We start from the raw sequence: 18931 nt of genomic DNA on the forward strand, positions 1-18931 counted from the left end.
ACTACTGTCAGCACCTGGTAGTTAATTGGATGGCTATCCACTCCAGGATATTGTTCCATTTATCAGTTTATGAGTTTATTAAGGCTTTTGACCACTGGCACTGGTATTTTCAAGATTCTGTGTTTAACAATAAATTGTTAAATGCATCAAAATGGTCCGATTTATTTTCATGTACTTATTTTTCTATGTATTGTAGTTATTGTTGTAGGTGTGGGGTGAATAGGAAAATTATGTATAAAAAAAAAAGAAAGAAAAATATTGGCTTATAAATGTAATATGCATTGGTATTAAGTACATAAATGTGATGTATTTAGAGTAAATTGGGTTTATTCCCTAAACCTGGTTATGTATTTCAAATAAACAGGTTTTATTCATATTGAATACATAAACCTGTTTATTATGTATTTCAAATAAATAGGTTTTATTCATATTGAATACATAAACCTGGTTATTATGTATTTCAAATAAATAGGTTTTATTCATATTGAGTAAATAAACGTGGTTATTATGCATTTCAAACAAATAGGTTTTATTACACAGACATATAAACTACATTAGTAGTTTACATTAAGTTTATTAGTTTGTTTATAATAAAACTATGTAATGCAAATGAATGGGAATTTTATATGCAATTAAATTACATAAATCTTACAAATAAGGTTAAATATTTCTGTGAGTGTAGTGTCTAATTCAACAGCCGTGCAATAAATGATAACATTATAACCTTGCTGATGTTTTTTATGTAATCTGTTTTTGAGAGGTGTTTGTACATCCCATTTATATGAATGAGGACAGACTAAATATTAGAAACACCTCTCAGTGTAACCCATTACATTTCTTACAGCACCACAAACTACCCCTGACTCAGAAAATAAATCAATACTCTCTAAAGCATAAAATAAAGACTTATTATCCAATATTAAAGTGCATTAATTTAGTTTCTCCTCCATTCATTCATTCAACAACGTCCACAACAACAACAACAACCTTCCACAACCTTTTTACAGACACTAACTTTTATATGTAGGCTACAGCAGTGTTTCTCAACCTTTTTTATGCCACAGCACACTTTTTATGACTAAAAAATGTTATGACAAACCACATAGGCTAACCATCGTCAATATTTTTATTTTTCAAGAACTTGTCCATGTTTTCTGTCCGTCTTTGTAGTGTGTTTAATTGTAATGTTTGAAATTCGGCTGTGCAAAAAAAAAAAGTCACATTGGTTGGCTAAGCTGTGTGAGGTCACAGGTGGCAAGAGCGCTAAATGGGTAATGAAAAAACTAATTTGCTTCTTTTCTAATTTGTAGATTTGCTCTTGCAATGCCACAACAAATTACAGGGATGCAAACTCATGACGGGCGAAAAAGTTAAGACAATCACTGCTCCAAAAAATTATTTCTGGGGATATTTTTTTTAAAAGAATAAGCTAAAAGGACCAATTCCAGAAATGTTAGTGATTCAAGTTTATTCAAGTTTAAAATTGTGCAGAATTAGCTGCAAAATAAAGAGCATTTTGTTGAGGCTTGCTTCTGATTCACAAATGTGTTCAATTTTACTAAATTATTAGTTCAGTGACCCCTTCTGGAAATGTCACTAGGTGGCGACAAATGAGCGTCTTATGTGCTATGAGTAAGACAGCGAATCCTTTTGAGTCGTTCATGACTGAAATCTACCAAGAGACTTTATAGTGTTTAAGCATTAAAAGAACAAAGCAGATCTATAGTCTTCCTACACAACAATAAATCTACTGACTTCAGTAGAAGAATTATAAACAGATCTATGGTATCATTTTCCTACAGTAGCCTACTTAAACTGCTGAGCATGGCTTTTATCAGTAAAGACCACAATAATACAGGTGAAACTCGAAAAATTAGAATATCGTGCAAAAGTTCATTAATTTCAGTAATTCAACTTAAAAGGTGAAACTAATATATTATATAGACTCATTACAAGCAAAGTAAGATATTTCAAGCCTTTATTTGATATAATTTTGATGATTATGCCTTACAGCTTATGAAAACCCCAAATTCAGAATCTCCGAAAATTAGAATATTACATGAAATCAATAAAAAAAAAGGATTTTAAATACAGAAATGTCGGCCCTCTGAAAAGTATAATCATGCATATGTACTCAGTACTTGGTTTGGGCCCCTTTTGCATTAATTACTGCCTCAATGCGGCATGGCATGGATGCTATCAGCCTGTGGCACTGCTGAGGTGTTATGGAAGACCAAGATGCTTCAATAGCGGCCTTCAGCTCTTCTGCATTGTTTGGTCTCATGTCTCTCATCTTTCTCTTGGCAATGCCCCATAGATTCTCTATGGGGTTCAGGTCAAGCGAGTTTGCTGGCCAATCAAGCACAGTAATACCATGGTCATTGAACCAGGTTTTGGTACTTTTGGCAGTGTGGGCAGGTGCCAAGTCCTGCTGGAAAATGAAGTCAGCATCTCCATAAAGCTTGTCTGCTGAAGGAAGCATGAAGTGCTCTAAAATGTCCCGGTAGACGGCTGCGTTGACTCTGGACTTAATAAAGCACAGTGGACCAACACCAGCCGATGACATGGCTCCCCAAACCAACACAGACTGTGGAAACTTCACACTGGACTTCAAGCATCTTGGATTGTGTGCCTCTCCATTCTTCCTCCAGACTCTGGGACCTTGGTTTCCAAATGAGATGCAAAATTTGCTCTCATCAGAAAAGAGGACTTTGGACCACTGAGCAACAGACCAGTTCTTTTTTCTTTAGCCCAGGTAAGACGTTTGACATTTGAAGCCCATGTCCAGGACCCGTCTGTGTGTGGTGGCTCTTGATGCAGTAACTCCAGCCTCAGTCCACTCCTTGTGAAGCTCCCCACACATTTGAATGGCACTTTTCCTGACAATCCTCTCCAGGCTACGGTCATCCCTGCTGCTTGTGCACCTTTTTCTTCCACACTTTTCCCTTCCATTTAACTTTCTATTAATGTGCTTTGATACAGCACTTTGAGAACATCCAACTTCTTTTGCAATTACCTTTTGAGGCTTTCCCTCCTTGTGGAGGGTGTCAATGATGGTTTTCTGCACAACTGTCAGGTCAGCAGTCTTCCCCATGATTGTGAATTCAACTGAACCAGACTGAGAGACCATTTAAAGGCTCAGGAACCCTTTGCAGGTGTTTAGCTGATTAGAGTGTGACACTTTGAGCCTACAATACTGAACCTTTTCACAATATTCTAATTTTCTGAGATTCTGAATTTGGGGTTTTCATAAGCTGTAAGCCATAATCATCAAAATTATATCAAATAAAGGCTTGAAATATCTTACTTTGCTTGTAATGAGTCTATATAATATATTAGTTTCACCTTTTAAGTTGAATTACTGAAATTAATGAACTTTTGCACGATATTCTAATTTTTCGAGTTTCACCTGTAGAAAAATACTAATCATTTTGAGTTTAAATAAAAAAGTGGGAGGTGTGCACAATAAACATTGAAAACGTGTATTTGGAAGAGAGAGAAAACTTGCAGTCACTTTGATAGCAGAAAATAATAAAAGGACTGCTTTATGTTTAGGTCTAAGCATTTTCTTGGTGAATTTAAATGAGTTCAATAACTGGGGTCTCTCATATTCGTAAAAGATAAGGTAATATTTAATTAAAAGGAATTATGAGACATTCAATGTCTCTTCACAAATTTGGACAGTTTTTAAATATTTATTGTTGCTTAGTACTCTCAAAGACATTATTGGTGAAGCAAAAACGTGTGTAAAAACACTTTGGTGTAAAGTGACGTCACTTCATAGACTTCAGTATATTCTGCAGCGCTGACGCGACCCTTAACATGTATAAATATCAGTCACTTTGCACATTAATCATTGCTCTTCACTATCACAAAAGTGACCGATTATGGATTATATTTATTTTGTGGAATTTGATCATTTTCTACTAGTGTGCCGCACAGTGGTTGGCGACAGATATATAAATATAAATATTTTTTAAATTAAAACGAAAAGAGGCAGAGTTGTGTTTTATAACATATTTCGTTTTATTAATTAAAAATATATATTAAAGCTGCTTTAAAACGATGTATGTTGTGAAAGGCGCTATACAAATACAATTGAATTAAAAATGTATTGTAAATAATATACATTGCGATGAAAATAACCGGAGTAGGCACATATTGTAGGCGCCTGCTGAGATAGTGACGTCATCAAGTACAGCGTCCTCCCGTCCAAGGAGGTTTGAACTCCCGAATCGAAATTGGCAAGTCCGAACTTGGCGTACATGCTATTGAGAAACACCCTTCGTCTCCATCGATGTGTTTGGAAACCAATCAGAAATTAAGAAGATCTACAAGTGGCCAATCAGAATAGCGTGTCGAGCATGAACAGCTGTGAGCGTTCAATCAGCGATGAGCGTTGAGCCGGTTTTCGGTCCTTGATGGAAGTAAGGCTGAAGTGAAAACAACTGTGGCTCAGGGTGGGACTCGGAAGGCCGACGTCTTCACATTTCCTTAGACGATTTACCCATTTAATTATTATTATTTTAACTCGGCTACATGTTAATCTCAAAGTAATCGGTCGATAAGGGTGGATTTTTATGTAAATCTGGGTGCAGTTTGTGAAGAAATCCGTGCGTAATCGAGTAACAAAGATCAGTCAGAGAAATGGACGAAAAGGTGTATACGAAGGAGCTTGATCAATGGATTGAACAGCTAAATGAGTGCAAACAGCTCTCAGAAAGCAAAGTCAAGACACTTTGTGAAAAGGTAAGCGGGCAAATGCCGTAGAAACGTGGACATTTAGCCCATTAGCCGCGTTAGCGTAGTTACAAGATGGCGGCGTTTTAAATGGACATAGCACTCTTAACTCTACGAATGCAATTAGCTGGGATGTAATACACATTTATAGTTATTTTGTGTTTTTACAAGTGTAAAAGGTGACTATTGAGTTTGTGCCGTTTTTGAGTCGTTAGACTGACGCTCATTTACAAATAAAGGCACACGACCCCGTAGTTTTTTTTTATCCTTATATGAGTGTGTGGGGAAAATAACATGTTTTAGCTTCTACACATACAGTTGTTTTCTTTAAATAGGGAAGCATCTGAATGAAGCTGCTTCGTGAAATGCAGTCTTAAAATGGCGCCGGTGTGTCGGGCCATCATCTGATCAAAGTAGAATCAAAATCGCTGCAGAATGTACTTCATTCTCATTCTACAACAGTGTGGTATACTATACTTTGTCGCGACGACCCAGCACATTCTACTTTATAATCATAGCTGAATAAATTACACTAAACGGTAGAAGAGTTTAGTACACTCACTTACAAGAGAGTGTCTCTTTCAAATCATTGCACTTCACCCATTTCCACAGCAGAGTATGTAGGCCCACTTAACTCTTTCCACTTTATTTCATATTCTTCTGCTGTCATATATTTTAAGAAAACCCACTTGTAAAATGTAATTTAAAAAAAATGGCCAGTAAGAACTTTGTCTTGTAAATATTTTCACCTTAGCTGGTGGGCTAAAAATTTAATTCCGGACCCTGTATAAAGGTATTTTTACTCTCTTGTAATTCACTACATTTTAATACGTATGTAATAGTATACATACAGTAATAATATAAATACACAATCATATTAATAATTTACAATCACTGACCACTTCTTTTAGGTACTCCTGTACTAGTTACTTTTTCATGCGTTTGGTCAAATCCGCAAATTGTGTGGCAGCAGTGCAATGCAAAACGTCATGTACATATGGGTCAGGAGCTTCAGTTAAAGTTTACATTAACCATCAGAATGGGGGGAAAATGTGATCTCAGTGATTTGGACCATGGCATGGTTGTTGGTGCCAGAAGGGCTGGTTTGAGTATCTCTTTAACTGCTGATCTCCTTGGATGTTCACACACAACAGTCTCTAGAATTTACTCAGAATGGTGCCAAAAACATCCAGTGAGCGGCAGTTCTGTGGACAGAAATCCCTTGTTGATAAGAGAGGTCAACAGAGAATGGCCAGACTGATTCGAGCTGACAGAAAGGCTATGGTAATTCAGATACCCTTCTGTACAATTGTAGTGCAGAATATCAGAATTCACAACACATTAAACCTTGGAAACAGATTTATGGAATCCAGTCATAAAAACAGAATTAACTATAAAATGCAGATTGTCACAGAATTTGAGATAATTGGAATAAATGTAATGTATTATGCGCAAAGTAAAATCATGATATGCCCCAGTATGATTATTAAGCCATCAATTTAATATAAATATCAATTCTGCATGTGCTGCATGCTTTAAAGTGAATGTGTGAAGCTGGCCGCTCATACACTGATAACACCACATCATGTGCGTTTGCAGATGACCAAGATCATAGCACTTATTTACTGTGAAGAGGGCAGCACATGCAGATTATATATTTATAGAATTAAATCACTGCCTTTTGTGGTTTAATAGGACATTAAACCATATAGCGAACTGGTTATCCAGAAGCAAGAAGCTGTCGTCAATAACATACAAACTAAAAGTCCTTAATGATGTTTTCCACCAGCCTTTTGAATTATCCATCAATGTTTTAAAAAAAAAAATGGGTAAATGACGTTAAAAGGTCAGATTTTTTTGCAACTAAATTCTGAAATGTACTTTTTTACAAATTTTTATGCTGACAAAATTATTTGTTATGGAAAATGTTTATTTTAAATGATAAGAGTGCAAAATAAAATTTTCACCTGTGGAATCGGACGTTTGCACCTTACTGTGCATGTACGATCATGTAGAGTCATGTTATTTAGTGGGTATATAGGTCAGTGCAGAGCTCTAGTGTTTGTGTTAACTCTACTAGTCTCTCATGCTCCATCTGTCTGCTGCTGGAATGGAGTTCAAACCTTTTGTGCTCTCACTGACCCACAAGCAGGACTTTCCCCACAACCTGCCTCTTTTAACACATGATTTTTGCTTGTAAAGCATCTTGTGACTCCTAAACTAATTCAGAGCACTTCATGAAAAACAGCATTCATTTTTCGCCTGCAATGAGCGCGCACAGATTTTTCATATAATTTTAGGGGCCACTTAGTGTTCTTATGCTAGACACAATGAAAAGAACAGAAAGCAGGTGTTACAAGTAAGGGTGTAACAATCTAGATCGATGCATAGACCAAATCACCAATGATATGATGTCATTGATTCAACATATATATATATATATATATATACATATACACACACACATGCATACATTACCGGTCAAAAGTCTTAGAACACCTCTTTTTGTTCCGGTTTGTATTGAAATTTATGCAGTTAATCTCATTATGTTCTCTGAAATTAAAGCATAGAACAAATAAGCAAATGGACTTCAAAAAAGAAATCATGGAATAATTTTGTTTAACAAAATTTAATCAAAATTTTTGACTCAAAGTTGCCACCTTTTTCAGATATAACAGCTGAACATACTTGTGGCATTCTTTCTACAATGAAAATAAAATATTGTTTGGAAAGTTCTTCCCAACACTGTTGCAGAGGTTCCCACAAATGTTGCTTTGCTTTCACCCTTCTGTCCAGTTCATCCCAAACCAGCTTGATGGTGTTTAAGTCTGGAGACAGTGCTGGCCATTCCATGATCTTGTTCTTCTAAGGTAGTTCTGACATAGCCTGGGGTCATTATCTTGCTGTAGGATGAACCCCTGACCAACTAGGCGTATACTAGAAGGTATTGCGTGGCGCTGTAAAAAGCTTTGGTAGCAGTTTTGGTTCAGGGTGCCACTCAGTGCAAGTTGCCGACTTTGGGTCCGGCAAAAGAGCACCAGACCATCACGCTTCCTCCATGTTTGGTAGTTGGTGTCGCACACCAAGGAGCCATACTTTCGCCTACTTGACGGTGTACTAAAACCCTGCGTGAGGAATGAAAGATTTCAATTTTGATTAATCGGTCCATAAGACCTTCCAGTCTTCAGTAGTCCACTGGTGGTGCTTCATGGCCCAGGCAAGTCTCTTTTTCTTATTTTGCCATCTTAGCAATGGCTTTCTTACTGCCACTCAACCTGTCAAACCTGCAGCTCGAAGTCTTCTCTTCACAGTCGAAACAAAGACTTGCTTACTTCGACCAGTGTTAAGCTGTGCTTGAAGCTGTTTTCCTGTGAGCTGCCTATCATGCAAGCTGTTAACACTCAGAAACTTGTCTTCTGATGCTGTTGTGGCTTTGGGTCTACCAGACCTCTTCCTGTCAGAGTTTCCAAGTGCCTTTTGATGGTGTAGGAAACTGTACTCACTGACACCTTGGCTTTCTTTGCAATTTCTCCAAAGCAAAGACCTACACTTTTAAGGGTTATAGTGGTCTGTCTTCCTTTGTTAATTGCCTTTCTCTTAAGCATTATTGTGAGAGAGTGTAGTAAAACAGTCTGTTTGAACACTGCTTTTATACAATCAAAAGTTGGGATACACCTGTAGATATTGTTAGCATCAACTTTCAAGGCATAATTTACTTCCATTGCTGCAGAACAGCTGTAAGTTGTTAACCCATAACATCCCTGTAAATTGATGGCCTTTTTGCATAACTGAAATGTACATAATTTAATTTTTTTGTAACCTAAAAAACTTTAACCTAAGGCAGTTTACCGCTTACATTTTTGTACCATTTCAGGTTATTCACTGGACTTGAACTGCTTAAATAAATTAAAAAAATATATATTTAGTTATATTTGGATAAGGGCTGTTGATTTAATGCATTAATTCAGTGCGATTAATTGTACTAAATAATAATAAATCTTAAAAAACAAATTATGCAATTAATCGCAATGCCCCCGGATTGTAATAAGGAAGATTCCTGAGAAATGCAAGCTTGTAGTACATTTACATTTATGCATTTGGCAGACACTTTTATCCAAAGCGACTTGCAGTGCACTTATTACAGGGACAATCCCCCCCGGAGCAACCTGGAGTTAAGTGCCTTGCTCAGGGACACAATGGTGGTGGCCATGGGGATCGAACCAGCGACCTTCTGATTAACAGTTATGTGCTTTTAGCCCACTACGCCGCCGCCACCACTCCGTGGTACCACCTGCTTACTCCAGAGGGCAGTAATTGAATTTCAGCTGTGTGGGCAACACGCATTTTGATACAGGGAACAAAACAACACTTAAGCAGACAGAAGAACACAAACGTACATTCTTGCGTTCAAACACTTGGAGTCCAAATTCGAACTAAGGGATCTCAAGATGTGTTCTAAGTATTAAACTATGTTTAATATATTAATATAGAAAAATGGTGTGTGTGTGTGTGATCCGCTACAACATGGAGCTTGCATCATCCCTCTCATGAGCGCGCATGTAAGTATTGTTTTGTTTCTAAAAAGAATCAGTCGTTTGGGTTCAGAAGAACTTTTTGTCGACTGGAGTAGTGTGGATTATTTTGATGCACCCTAAATATGCATTTAGTACAAGTGAGTACATTCACTTTGTTTAACGGAGGAGGCCTGAAATGATATCCAAAGCAAATTTTCATTTTTGTGTGAACTATTCCTTTAAGTTTCAGCAATTTGTGCTACAGTAGCTCTTCTGTGGGATCGGATCGGACCAGACAGGCTAACCCATGCGCATCAGTGAGCCTTCAGTGCTCATGACTCTGTCTCTGGTTCACCTGTTGTCCTTCCTTGGACCACTTTTGGTAGGTACTAACCACTGCATACCAGGAACACCCCACAAGTCCTGCCATTTTGGAGATGCTCTGACCCATTCGTCTAGCCATCACAATTTGGCCCTTGTCATGAGTCGCTCAGATCATTATGCTTGCCCATTTTCCTGCTTCCAACAAATGAAATTCAAGAACTGACTGTTCACTTGCTGCCTAATATATTTCACCCCTTGGCAGGTGCTATTGTTATAAGAATACATTTTATTCACTTCAAGTGTGTGTGTGTCTGTCTGTCATAAAAATGCAGCCCCTGACCTTGGACTACTATTTGTTATTTATTTACTCCCACTTGGTCACATCATCCTTTAACATGGCCTTAACTTTCACTGCTACACTGATGACATTCAAATGTACCTTTCCACCAGCACTGGCTATAACCTTTACCTCAAGTCAAGTGGTTTTTATTGTCATTCAACCACATACAGTTAGTACAGTACACAGGGAAACGAGACAACATTCCTCCATGCGGCCACAGTACAAATCCATTAAAATGCCCAATGGACAAATCAGTGCTCAAAGAGATTATTTACCATGGTTCGTTGAACTTTCATAGACTGTGTGTTAGGACATCATCCCACTGTTAGTGGAGAGACCACTCGGTACACCATGGCACTTGCAGTCAGTGATAGGGTTGTGCCGATGGACGATATCATCGTCCATCGTGATGGCTGACCAACATCAGAATGTAGAGCCACCATCGTGATGCTACGCCCCCTTTTGCGAGTCTTGCTAGTGTGACTCACTAATCCTAGTCTCTTCTATAGTTAACCTAAAAACTTTGCAGGGATTGCTCTTTAAATTAAATTGTGAATATAACTAATGCATATATGCTATTTTAAATACTGTAGTAAATGCCAGAGACGTGACGTGTTAGTCTGTGAAAATACCGTGTCAGGCAGGCTACACAAATATTGATTGTTAGCTTCTTGTCTTTTTTTTACATGTCTTACACTGTACATTTAGATTAAAATATTTTATGTTGTAGGCTACAAGAAAATAGCCTTTATTAATTAATTATTAGTAGTTGTAGTGTCTCAGAAAATCTTGCTCATTGTCACATACTCTTGTATACACTGAAGCGGCAGTTTAAGATTAACCCAGACCAGCTGAGCGTCAAATAACTTTTGTCTGGTTAATACTTTTAAAGAAAAATTTCCTTGGCCATAAATCCATAATGTCAAATCAAATGAAAGAAACAAGGTGAATATGAATAACACACATTTATTAAAACATAGAAGAACAACAAATAAAACAAGAAAACGGGAACAACACTCAGACCGAAACTCGGCATTAACATTTCACTTATAATTAGCAGCACAATTAACTTCAGCACAGGCTACAAAATAAATTATGTTATTGAAATATTGTAAAGTGGTCATATGAACTACACAAATGAACGTTTAAAAAATAATATGCAAAATCGAATAGCTCCGCAACGGATGGCGAAAAATGCGTAAAGAATTCTAATAGCTTTCACCATAGACCATGTTTAAATTTCGATGTTTTTGGCCAGAAATACCAACATATTCACTTAATCTGGTTTTAATAAGCTGCGGATTGGAGTAACTACACTACCCGCTGTGCTGAAGACCCGCTCTGATGGAGTACTGGTAGCACATATGCACAGATATTTCCGTGCTAATCTTGCCATGAACGGAAACCTTTTGTCGTTCGTTTTCCACCAAGTCAGCGGGTCCTCTTCCCCATCAATGGCCATTTCCTGCAGGTACATGGTCATTTCTGCCTTGACCTTTTGCTCATCAGTGAGCATGGCTGTGGCTGCTCTCTTCGCAAGAAGGCTGCCCAAAGACGACTTTTTTTCCTTAGGCGCAATATATTAAAAAGCCCGGATGAGTAGGCTGCTAATTAGTTGGGCTAGTAAAATAACGAAATTATAGTTTTTCAGTAGAAAAAAAATATCTATGTAAAGAGATATATTAAAATAAAAAGTGCACAACTCTTCTTAAGTGGAAGAAATATTTTTCCCCCCTTACGTTCAACCTATTGGAAAGCACGGATGAGTCAGTTGGGATAGTAAAATAACGAAATTATAGTTAAGTGGAAAATAGTATTTATGTAAAGAGATATATTAAAATAAAAAGTGCACAACTCTTCTTAAGTGAAAGCTAAAAAAAAATGCTTCACGTGTCGTGCAACCTACTGATAAAGTGCCGACGAGTCATTAGTTGGGTTAGTAAAATAACAAAATTATAATTTGTCATATAATTTTTGAAAATTATATGAAATTATATAACCCCCCACCCCACCGACGATATCATCGTCCATCGCGATGTTTTACTGTCAACATCGTCAACTGCCAATTTAGGGGACATCGCCCAACCCTAGTCATTGAGTTGTCAATGCTAACTTGTGTTTACATTTTGATATAAACTCCATATTCTAGATTGCACAATGCTTGAGCTTCCCCATTATTTGTGAAATGGGCAGGGTGTGTGATCTTGGCACTGCAGCGGCATATTAAGGGCGGGTTTATGGGCAACGCTGCAGAGTTATTGGCCCAATGCGGATTGAGATATATTATTTTGGTTTATTTGTTCTTACCCTTCCTTTTTGTGCCGACTGTGTTATTTCTGGAAAAGAGTTTTCAGGCGCACATTTGGCCTCATCATTGTGGTCTTGTGATCCTAAAGATCGTACACTGTTTGTCCTGCTGTATTCTCTTACAACAACAGACAGTATTGCCTGCATTATTGTTTAGGTATATGTATATAACTACCACCTGTTGGAACAAGAATGTGCATGATGATGATTATTATTAAATTCCATATTTTTAACATTAATTTTGTTTTCCTAACAGGCTAAAGAAATCCTTACCAAGGAGTCCAATGTACAGGAGGTGAGATGTCCGGTCACTGTGTGTGGAGATGTGCACGGCCAGTTTCATGACCTCATGGAGCTCTTCAGAATTGGAGGGAAGTCACCAGACACAAACTACCTTTTCATGGGAGATTATGTGGACCGAGGCTATTATTCTGTGGAAACTGTCTCACTGCTTGTCGCTCTCAAGGTAAACGCTTCCATTAGGAATTTCATTGTGCATAATAACGGGAACATTTCATACAGCAGGTTATTTGAAGTCTGTCAGTAATTGTCTTTAAAATTGTTAAAGGGGATGAACTTTTTGTGCTTTAAATGGTATAAAAGAGTTTACCAGGTTGACAGTTTCACTATGCTGTCAGCACATTATGGACTGTTATTTGGACGGTGGACAAATAGTTCGCCCTTATTTCAGTAAATTAGGAGAAACTCTAGTCAAGTTTTTTCTATTAAGGGAATTTTTTTTTTTCTTTTTTTTTATCTAGATATATGTTCAATAATTTGTTATATTTTCTAATTCTAGGTAAGGTACCGTGAACGCATTACAATTCTCAGAGGGAATCATGAAAGTAGACAGATCACACAAGTGTACGGCTTTTATGACGAGTGCCTACGGAAATATGGCAATGCAAATGTTTGGAAATACTTCACAGACCTCTTTGATTACCTTCCCCTAACTGCCTTGGTAGATGGTCAGGTAGGTCAATTTTCATGTTCTACCCCTGCCAACTTAAACCGTTTAACAGATTAACTTGTAGGCTGTATCTTTGATGAACTAACTTTGCTTTGCAGATATTCTGTCTTCATGGAGGATTGTCACCATCCATAGACACTCTTGATCACATCAGAGCACTGGATCGTTTACAGGAAGTTCCTCATGAGGTACTGAACAGTTCATACCATTTCTTATTCAAGTGGCTGTTGTGGCTATTCAACCGCAAACTAGCAGTAGATGTGACAAATGCACTAATGCATAAATTCTAATTAAAGATCAAATGCTGATGGCTCATTTTGTCTTTGATTTTCCTCAGGGACCCATGTGTGATTTGTTGTGGTCAGACCCAGATGACCGTGGAGGTTGGGGTATTTCTCCTAGAGGTGCAGGCTACACCTTTGGGCAGGACATATCAGAGACGTTTAATCATGCAAATGGCCTTACCCTGGTCTCTAGAGCTCACCAGTTAGTGATGGAGGTGAGTTCACTGGAGTTCTCCTTTATTTCGGTAAGAGATCTGTATGGTGCCGCCAAACAAATAGCATGAGACCCCATATAATGCAGGGTTCACACAGATCCTAAAGAGATCTTAAATTTAGGAGCAGAAAGACAGGAATTGTGATATGACCTTATGTGATTATTAAACTTAAAGAATACAATTTAATGAAATAAATGCATGCACTGCATCTTTCAGATTGAAAACATGGCACTGTATTTTCTCCAAGCACTTGGGGGCTTGTGAGTGTTTCCAGCTGTTGCTGAGCAGTTCAGTCATTAGGCCATATCAAACATTTTTGACAAGCGATCACTAATGATCATCTGTTGAGTGGTGATGAAATATGACAATGTTCACTTTTAATTGTTTAATTTGTTATGTTGTAGATTATTGTAGGAGTGCACATTTTATTTCCCTTATCTGTTTTAATGAGCCACTGAAAGCACTGAAGAGCAAGCATTTAAAAATAAGTCCCAGGGTATTTCAGCATTTAAAGTTAAAGGCCGAAACATACTTCATGCAAGGACACAAACGTGAGCGCTTGGCCAAAGCATGGCTAAAGTGTGGTCCCGTTGTACATACATTATGTGTGCACTTCCATTGCTCTGGCAGTTTCAAACCTCAGACCAAAAGGGGGCAATAGATTTTTTTTTAGGTGTGACCACTAAACCATTTGTGGTAGATGAGTCGATAGTTGACAAGTTTGTTTGAATGGACTAGGAACAAAAAGTATATTTATCGACAAGATTAAACTGAACTTGCTGCTCGAGTCCGCCATGATAGTTGTTGATTGAAAAAGATAACCCACTCTAGCACCCCCAGTGGCAACGCAGAGAATGCAGCACATACTTGTGTTTGGTTATGAATTGAGCGCTGACACATTTTACAACGGATCAACGTGTGAAATTGAACTTTCAAAGCAAGGCGTGTCTGCGTTCATGTACTTGGGTTGAGTATGTTTGGGCCTTTAAAGTTCTGTGCTGTTTTTTTATTTATTTTCATTTTATTCCCCTGGTTAAAACTGCATCTGAAATTTAATTAAATTTGGACTCTTATAGTCTCTTGTCAGTCCAACCCATCACAGGAAGTAAAGTCTAAGAATATTTAATATAGGCTACTGTAAAGTGGTTAATGGGCAAGGAGGAGGCAAGAATCGCCTTGGCAAAATAAATAAGTTTAATAAAAAACTGAACCAAAAAGTCACAAACATAAACACACAGAGCAGCTGCCTGTAAATCCCTCTCTCTCTCTCTTTCAAACCATTTATCCCTCATGTGCCCCCATCAGGCTGATTGGGGTCTGGGCGTGCATTGTTCCAGCCTGGCCACGCCCTCCTCCGCTCTACAGCCCTACCAATTTTAAAAACTATTGCCAGATGAATTGCCTTTCAACACATCGTATTAAGCAAAATCCAATATTGGTCAACCTCTAATTTGTATTTATATAAGGGTGATAAGCAATGTTAAGGCCATGTTGAATGTGTGCCCCTCCCTGTTTAAATAAGTTTTAATACACTTATTTATTTTGAGATTGTTTGTTTTGGTATGGGGATACAGTAATTTTATTTGTTCAGGTCTTGAAAAAGGTCTTAAATTAGTGCAGCAACCCTGAGGGTGAAGTAAATAGGACAGAAATATATTAATTTATCAAGAAGAATCTTATCCTGAAAATAATAAGTCAGTCAGAATTATATTATAACAAAAAAACTTGACTGGGGTTCCACATTAATAATTTAGTGCTATGCAATATTCATATGGTTTCCAAACAATTAGTGAAGTAGTTTTTGCAAATCTTGTTAATTCACAGAAAAATGTTTTAGTAAAAATATATGAAGGTTAAGTTTTTTTTTTTTTTTTAAGCTTGTATGTTAAATATAAGTATAAACGTGCAAATCTATTAAAATTATTACGTTTTACTCTCCCTTGTGTCAATTTAGTGAAAAACTGTTGGAAACATACCTTCATCATTTTTAAATAGATTTTAATTTAATACCTTTTGAAATATTAATTCTACTTGGCTACAGTGGCTTTTTAGATAGAGTGATGGTTCTTCTGATTAAAAAAAATGCTATTTCAGTTATCAAGTTATATATCGTCAATTTGCTGAAAAATATTGATAACATTTCCCAGCCCTACTTTACAGCTCAAATAATACACATGTTTTAACAGAAGAATGAATGGAAGTGCTTTATGAAATAATAAGCTTCACATTTCAGTATTTAAACCCTCTAAAAATTGGCCACATTCACTTTCATTTTCCCTTATTCACTTCCATTTATATGTGTCTCACTGAAACCCAGATTTTTGCTTTTTTAAATGAAATTAACTTTTGTGGTTATCAATATTATGCCACACATGCTCTTGATTGAGCTTAAAGGAATAGTTCACCAAAAAATGAAAATTTGCTTATAATTTACTCGCCCTCCATCAGAGATTTATCTGAGTTTCTTCATCAAAACATAATTTAAGATTTAATTTCAGGCCTCCTCCTTTAAACAATGCAAGTGAATGTACTCCATTTTTTTGGACAGTCCAAAATGCATATTTAGGAATACACACTACTCCAGTCGACAAATAAAGTTCTTCTGAACCCAAACGATTGATTATTTTTACGAACAAAACAATACTTGTATACTTTTAACTACAAATGTTCGCCTCAATATATTTCTGTGATGCGCGCTCATGAGAGGGATGACATAAGCTCGTTGGTAAAGTCACACGTCACGTGAAGGCAGGAAGCACGTCATTGTTTACAAGAGAAACTTCCACAGACCAAGTGCCATTCACAAACCAAAACAATATAAAATAAAAATTATTTCCAAATAATAAAAAGAAATTACAGCAGTAAATAACCAACCATCCTTTATTTTGGAGCAATGCCATTGCGTTATCTACTTGTGCTTTTTCTTTAGCAGAAATATATAGGCTATATGACAGATAGAAAATCAAGCCATACAAGTTGTAGTTGGTGAAACCAAGCGCAAGTGTGTTTACTGAGATTCACAGGGTTTACACAGTGAGACAGTTAAGTGGCGTGAAGTTGAGTTATCTATACAGTGGTGAGCGAGTGAATTGAGTACAGGTGCAGTGAATTAGAAATCAGGTGATGAGGATCGGAGCGCTGAGGGAGGGCGTGCGTGAAAATGGCAATGTTTTCACACATATGAGTTCGCTGGAAAAACAGCACAGGCAAAGCTGATGAATTCAGATATCAACCCTTTGTTTCTTTCGGTGGTCTGAAATCCTCAAGATTAAAATGTTCTCTGCACACCCTCCAATATTTGAGAGAATTTAGGGATGTACTGATATCCAGGCTCAGCACGATAAGCCAGAGCTTCAATCACTCATGATCATGTATAGGCAATCGATAAAAAGTTAATATTTTTCCTGCCGTGCATTTTCTTTGGGGTTTCCAAGTGAACATTTGTATTTAAAAGTATAGAAGTATTGTTTCATTTCTAAAAATAATCAATCGTTTGGGTTCAGGAGAACTTTATTTGTCGACTGGAGTTGTGTGGATTATTTTGATGCACCCTAAATAGCATTTTTAACCGTCAAAAAAGTTTCGCTCTTTGTTCCATGGAGTTTAGCACATGATCTCTCGTGCATGACAATAAGAAGGAAAGTCCTTTTGGACATTTCTTTTACACCTTACTTGTACTCTTAAGTTTCATTTTGATAGGACAGTGTTGCCGAGATGCAGCTTTACGTCAACATCTTTAACTTTGCCCAAGTTTAACTTTTCAACATTGCCGAAAATCTAAATTCTTTAAGGGATCATCTGTGCAGCTTTGTCTGAAGATCGTCTTGACAGTTTTTGTTTTTAATTATCAATTTATTTTTGTGTAAAGCAAATTGGAATAAATTTTAATCGAGAGTTTGTGAAACTGAATTTAATCCGAAAATCTGTATCAATGTGTAAATGTCCCTGCTGAAAAGATGAGTCGTCAGTATTTCTGGTCCATCTTCATGGAAAAGACTGTAAACTTTGTATGTCTACTTGGTTAATTCTGTCAACTTTTAAGAATACAGTAGCGTGTCAATGGCATTGAGACAGACATGGTCTAAAAGCCACTAAACTCCAATTTTGTTTCCATTAGGTCTTTAAAGAACAGGAAAATATGTTTTTGTTTGAAACCATCTTTACATTTGTCCCGTAGGGATACAACTGGTGCCATGATCGAAATGTGGTAACGATTTTCAGCGCGCCAAACTACTGTTACCGCTGTGGTAACCAGGCAGCTATCATGGAGCTTGATGACACCCTGAAGTACTCCTTGTAAGTTCATTTAAATGCTTATTTGTTTATTTTGTATGTAATGTAAGCATTTAAAGAACATTTAGGGTGACTGATCTGGTGTTTGTGTGATTTCAGCCTTCAGTTTGATCCAGCCCCTCGCAGAGGAGAGCCGCACGTCACCCGCCGAACCCCTGACTACTTCTTGTGAATCCTTCAACTCTACACATTATTGCCATGATATAATAATCTTCAGTCAGTTTAAACTAAGATGAGAGGGATGAGCAACCATGTAAAAAAGATGGTTTATTCAAATTAAAATGAAAACTGATCCATTGAAAAAATGTCTGTGGACCAAAAGGTGTGTGCCGTATATCCAAAACTGATGTAGAACACCACGACCATAAGAAATCAGGCGTAAATCCTCACTTCTCTGTCAGCTCTCGCTTCTTTCCTCCAGACTGTGAAATGCAGTGAACGGGATGAAAAACCGCTCTGAACCAAACAAATGGCAACAAAAATATGGTTGGCAGCCAAAAATGACATGCCATCGAATGAATGCTGGCATAACAACTTATGATGGTTCAATGTCTTCATAAAGGGTACCAGTTAAAAACAATAAAGATGGACGTTGCTCCTTTATTTGGTGTGCTACAGCGTTTTATTATACCTTTTACTTTGAATAATTGTATTACCTTACAATAAGATCTACCAAATTTTTGCCATTTCAGGGCCTGTTGGTGCTCAATTTCTCTGATACTGCTCAAAACTACAAATACACTGGAGGCCAAAAGTTTGGAATAATGTAGAGCTTTTGTGGTTTCAGAAGGAAATTGGTACTTTAATTCACCAAAGTGGCATTCAACTGATCACAAAGTATATAGTTAGGACATTACTGATGTAAAAAAAAACAGCACCATAACTATTTGAATAAAGTCATTTTTGATCAACTCTAGACAGGCCCCATTTCCAGCAGCTAGTTT

At 37.2% G+C, this 18931-nt stretch overlaps 1 protein-coding gene across 1 annotated transcript; it reads left to right on the forward strand.

The window, feature by feature from the left end:
* Nucleotides 1–4355: 4355 nt before the first annotated feature.
* LOC127627517 (serine/threonine-protein phosphatase 2A catalytic subunit alpha isoform-like) lies at nucleotides 4356–18590 on the forward strand. Its single transcript, XM_052103934.1, has 7 exons — nucleotides 4356–4749; nucleotides 12482–12691; nucleotides 13025–13198; nucleotides 13294–13383; nucleotides 13533–13694; nucleotides 17872–17990; nucleotides 18087–18590. Exons 1-7 carry the CDS (start codon nucleotides 4648–4650, stop codon nucleotides 18157–18159), a joined length of 930 nt encoding a protein of 309 aa, XP_051959894.1. The 5' UTR covers nucleotides 4356–4647; the 3' UTR covers nucleotides 18160–18590.
* The last annotated feature ends 341 nt before the right edge of the window (nucleotides 18591–18931 follow it).

Source organism: Xyrauchen texanus, chromosome 34 (genome assembly GCF_025860055.1).
Source record: "Xyrauchen texanus isolate HMW12.3.18 chromosome 34, RBS_HiC_50CHRs, whole genome shotgun sequence".
NCBI lineage: Eukaryota > Metazoa > Chordata > Actinopteri > Cypriniformes > Catostomidae > Xyrauchen > Xyrauchen texanus.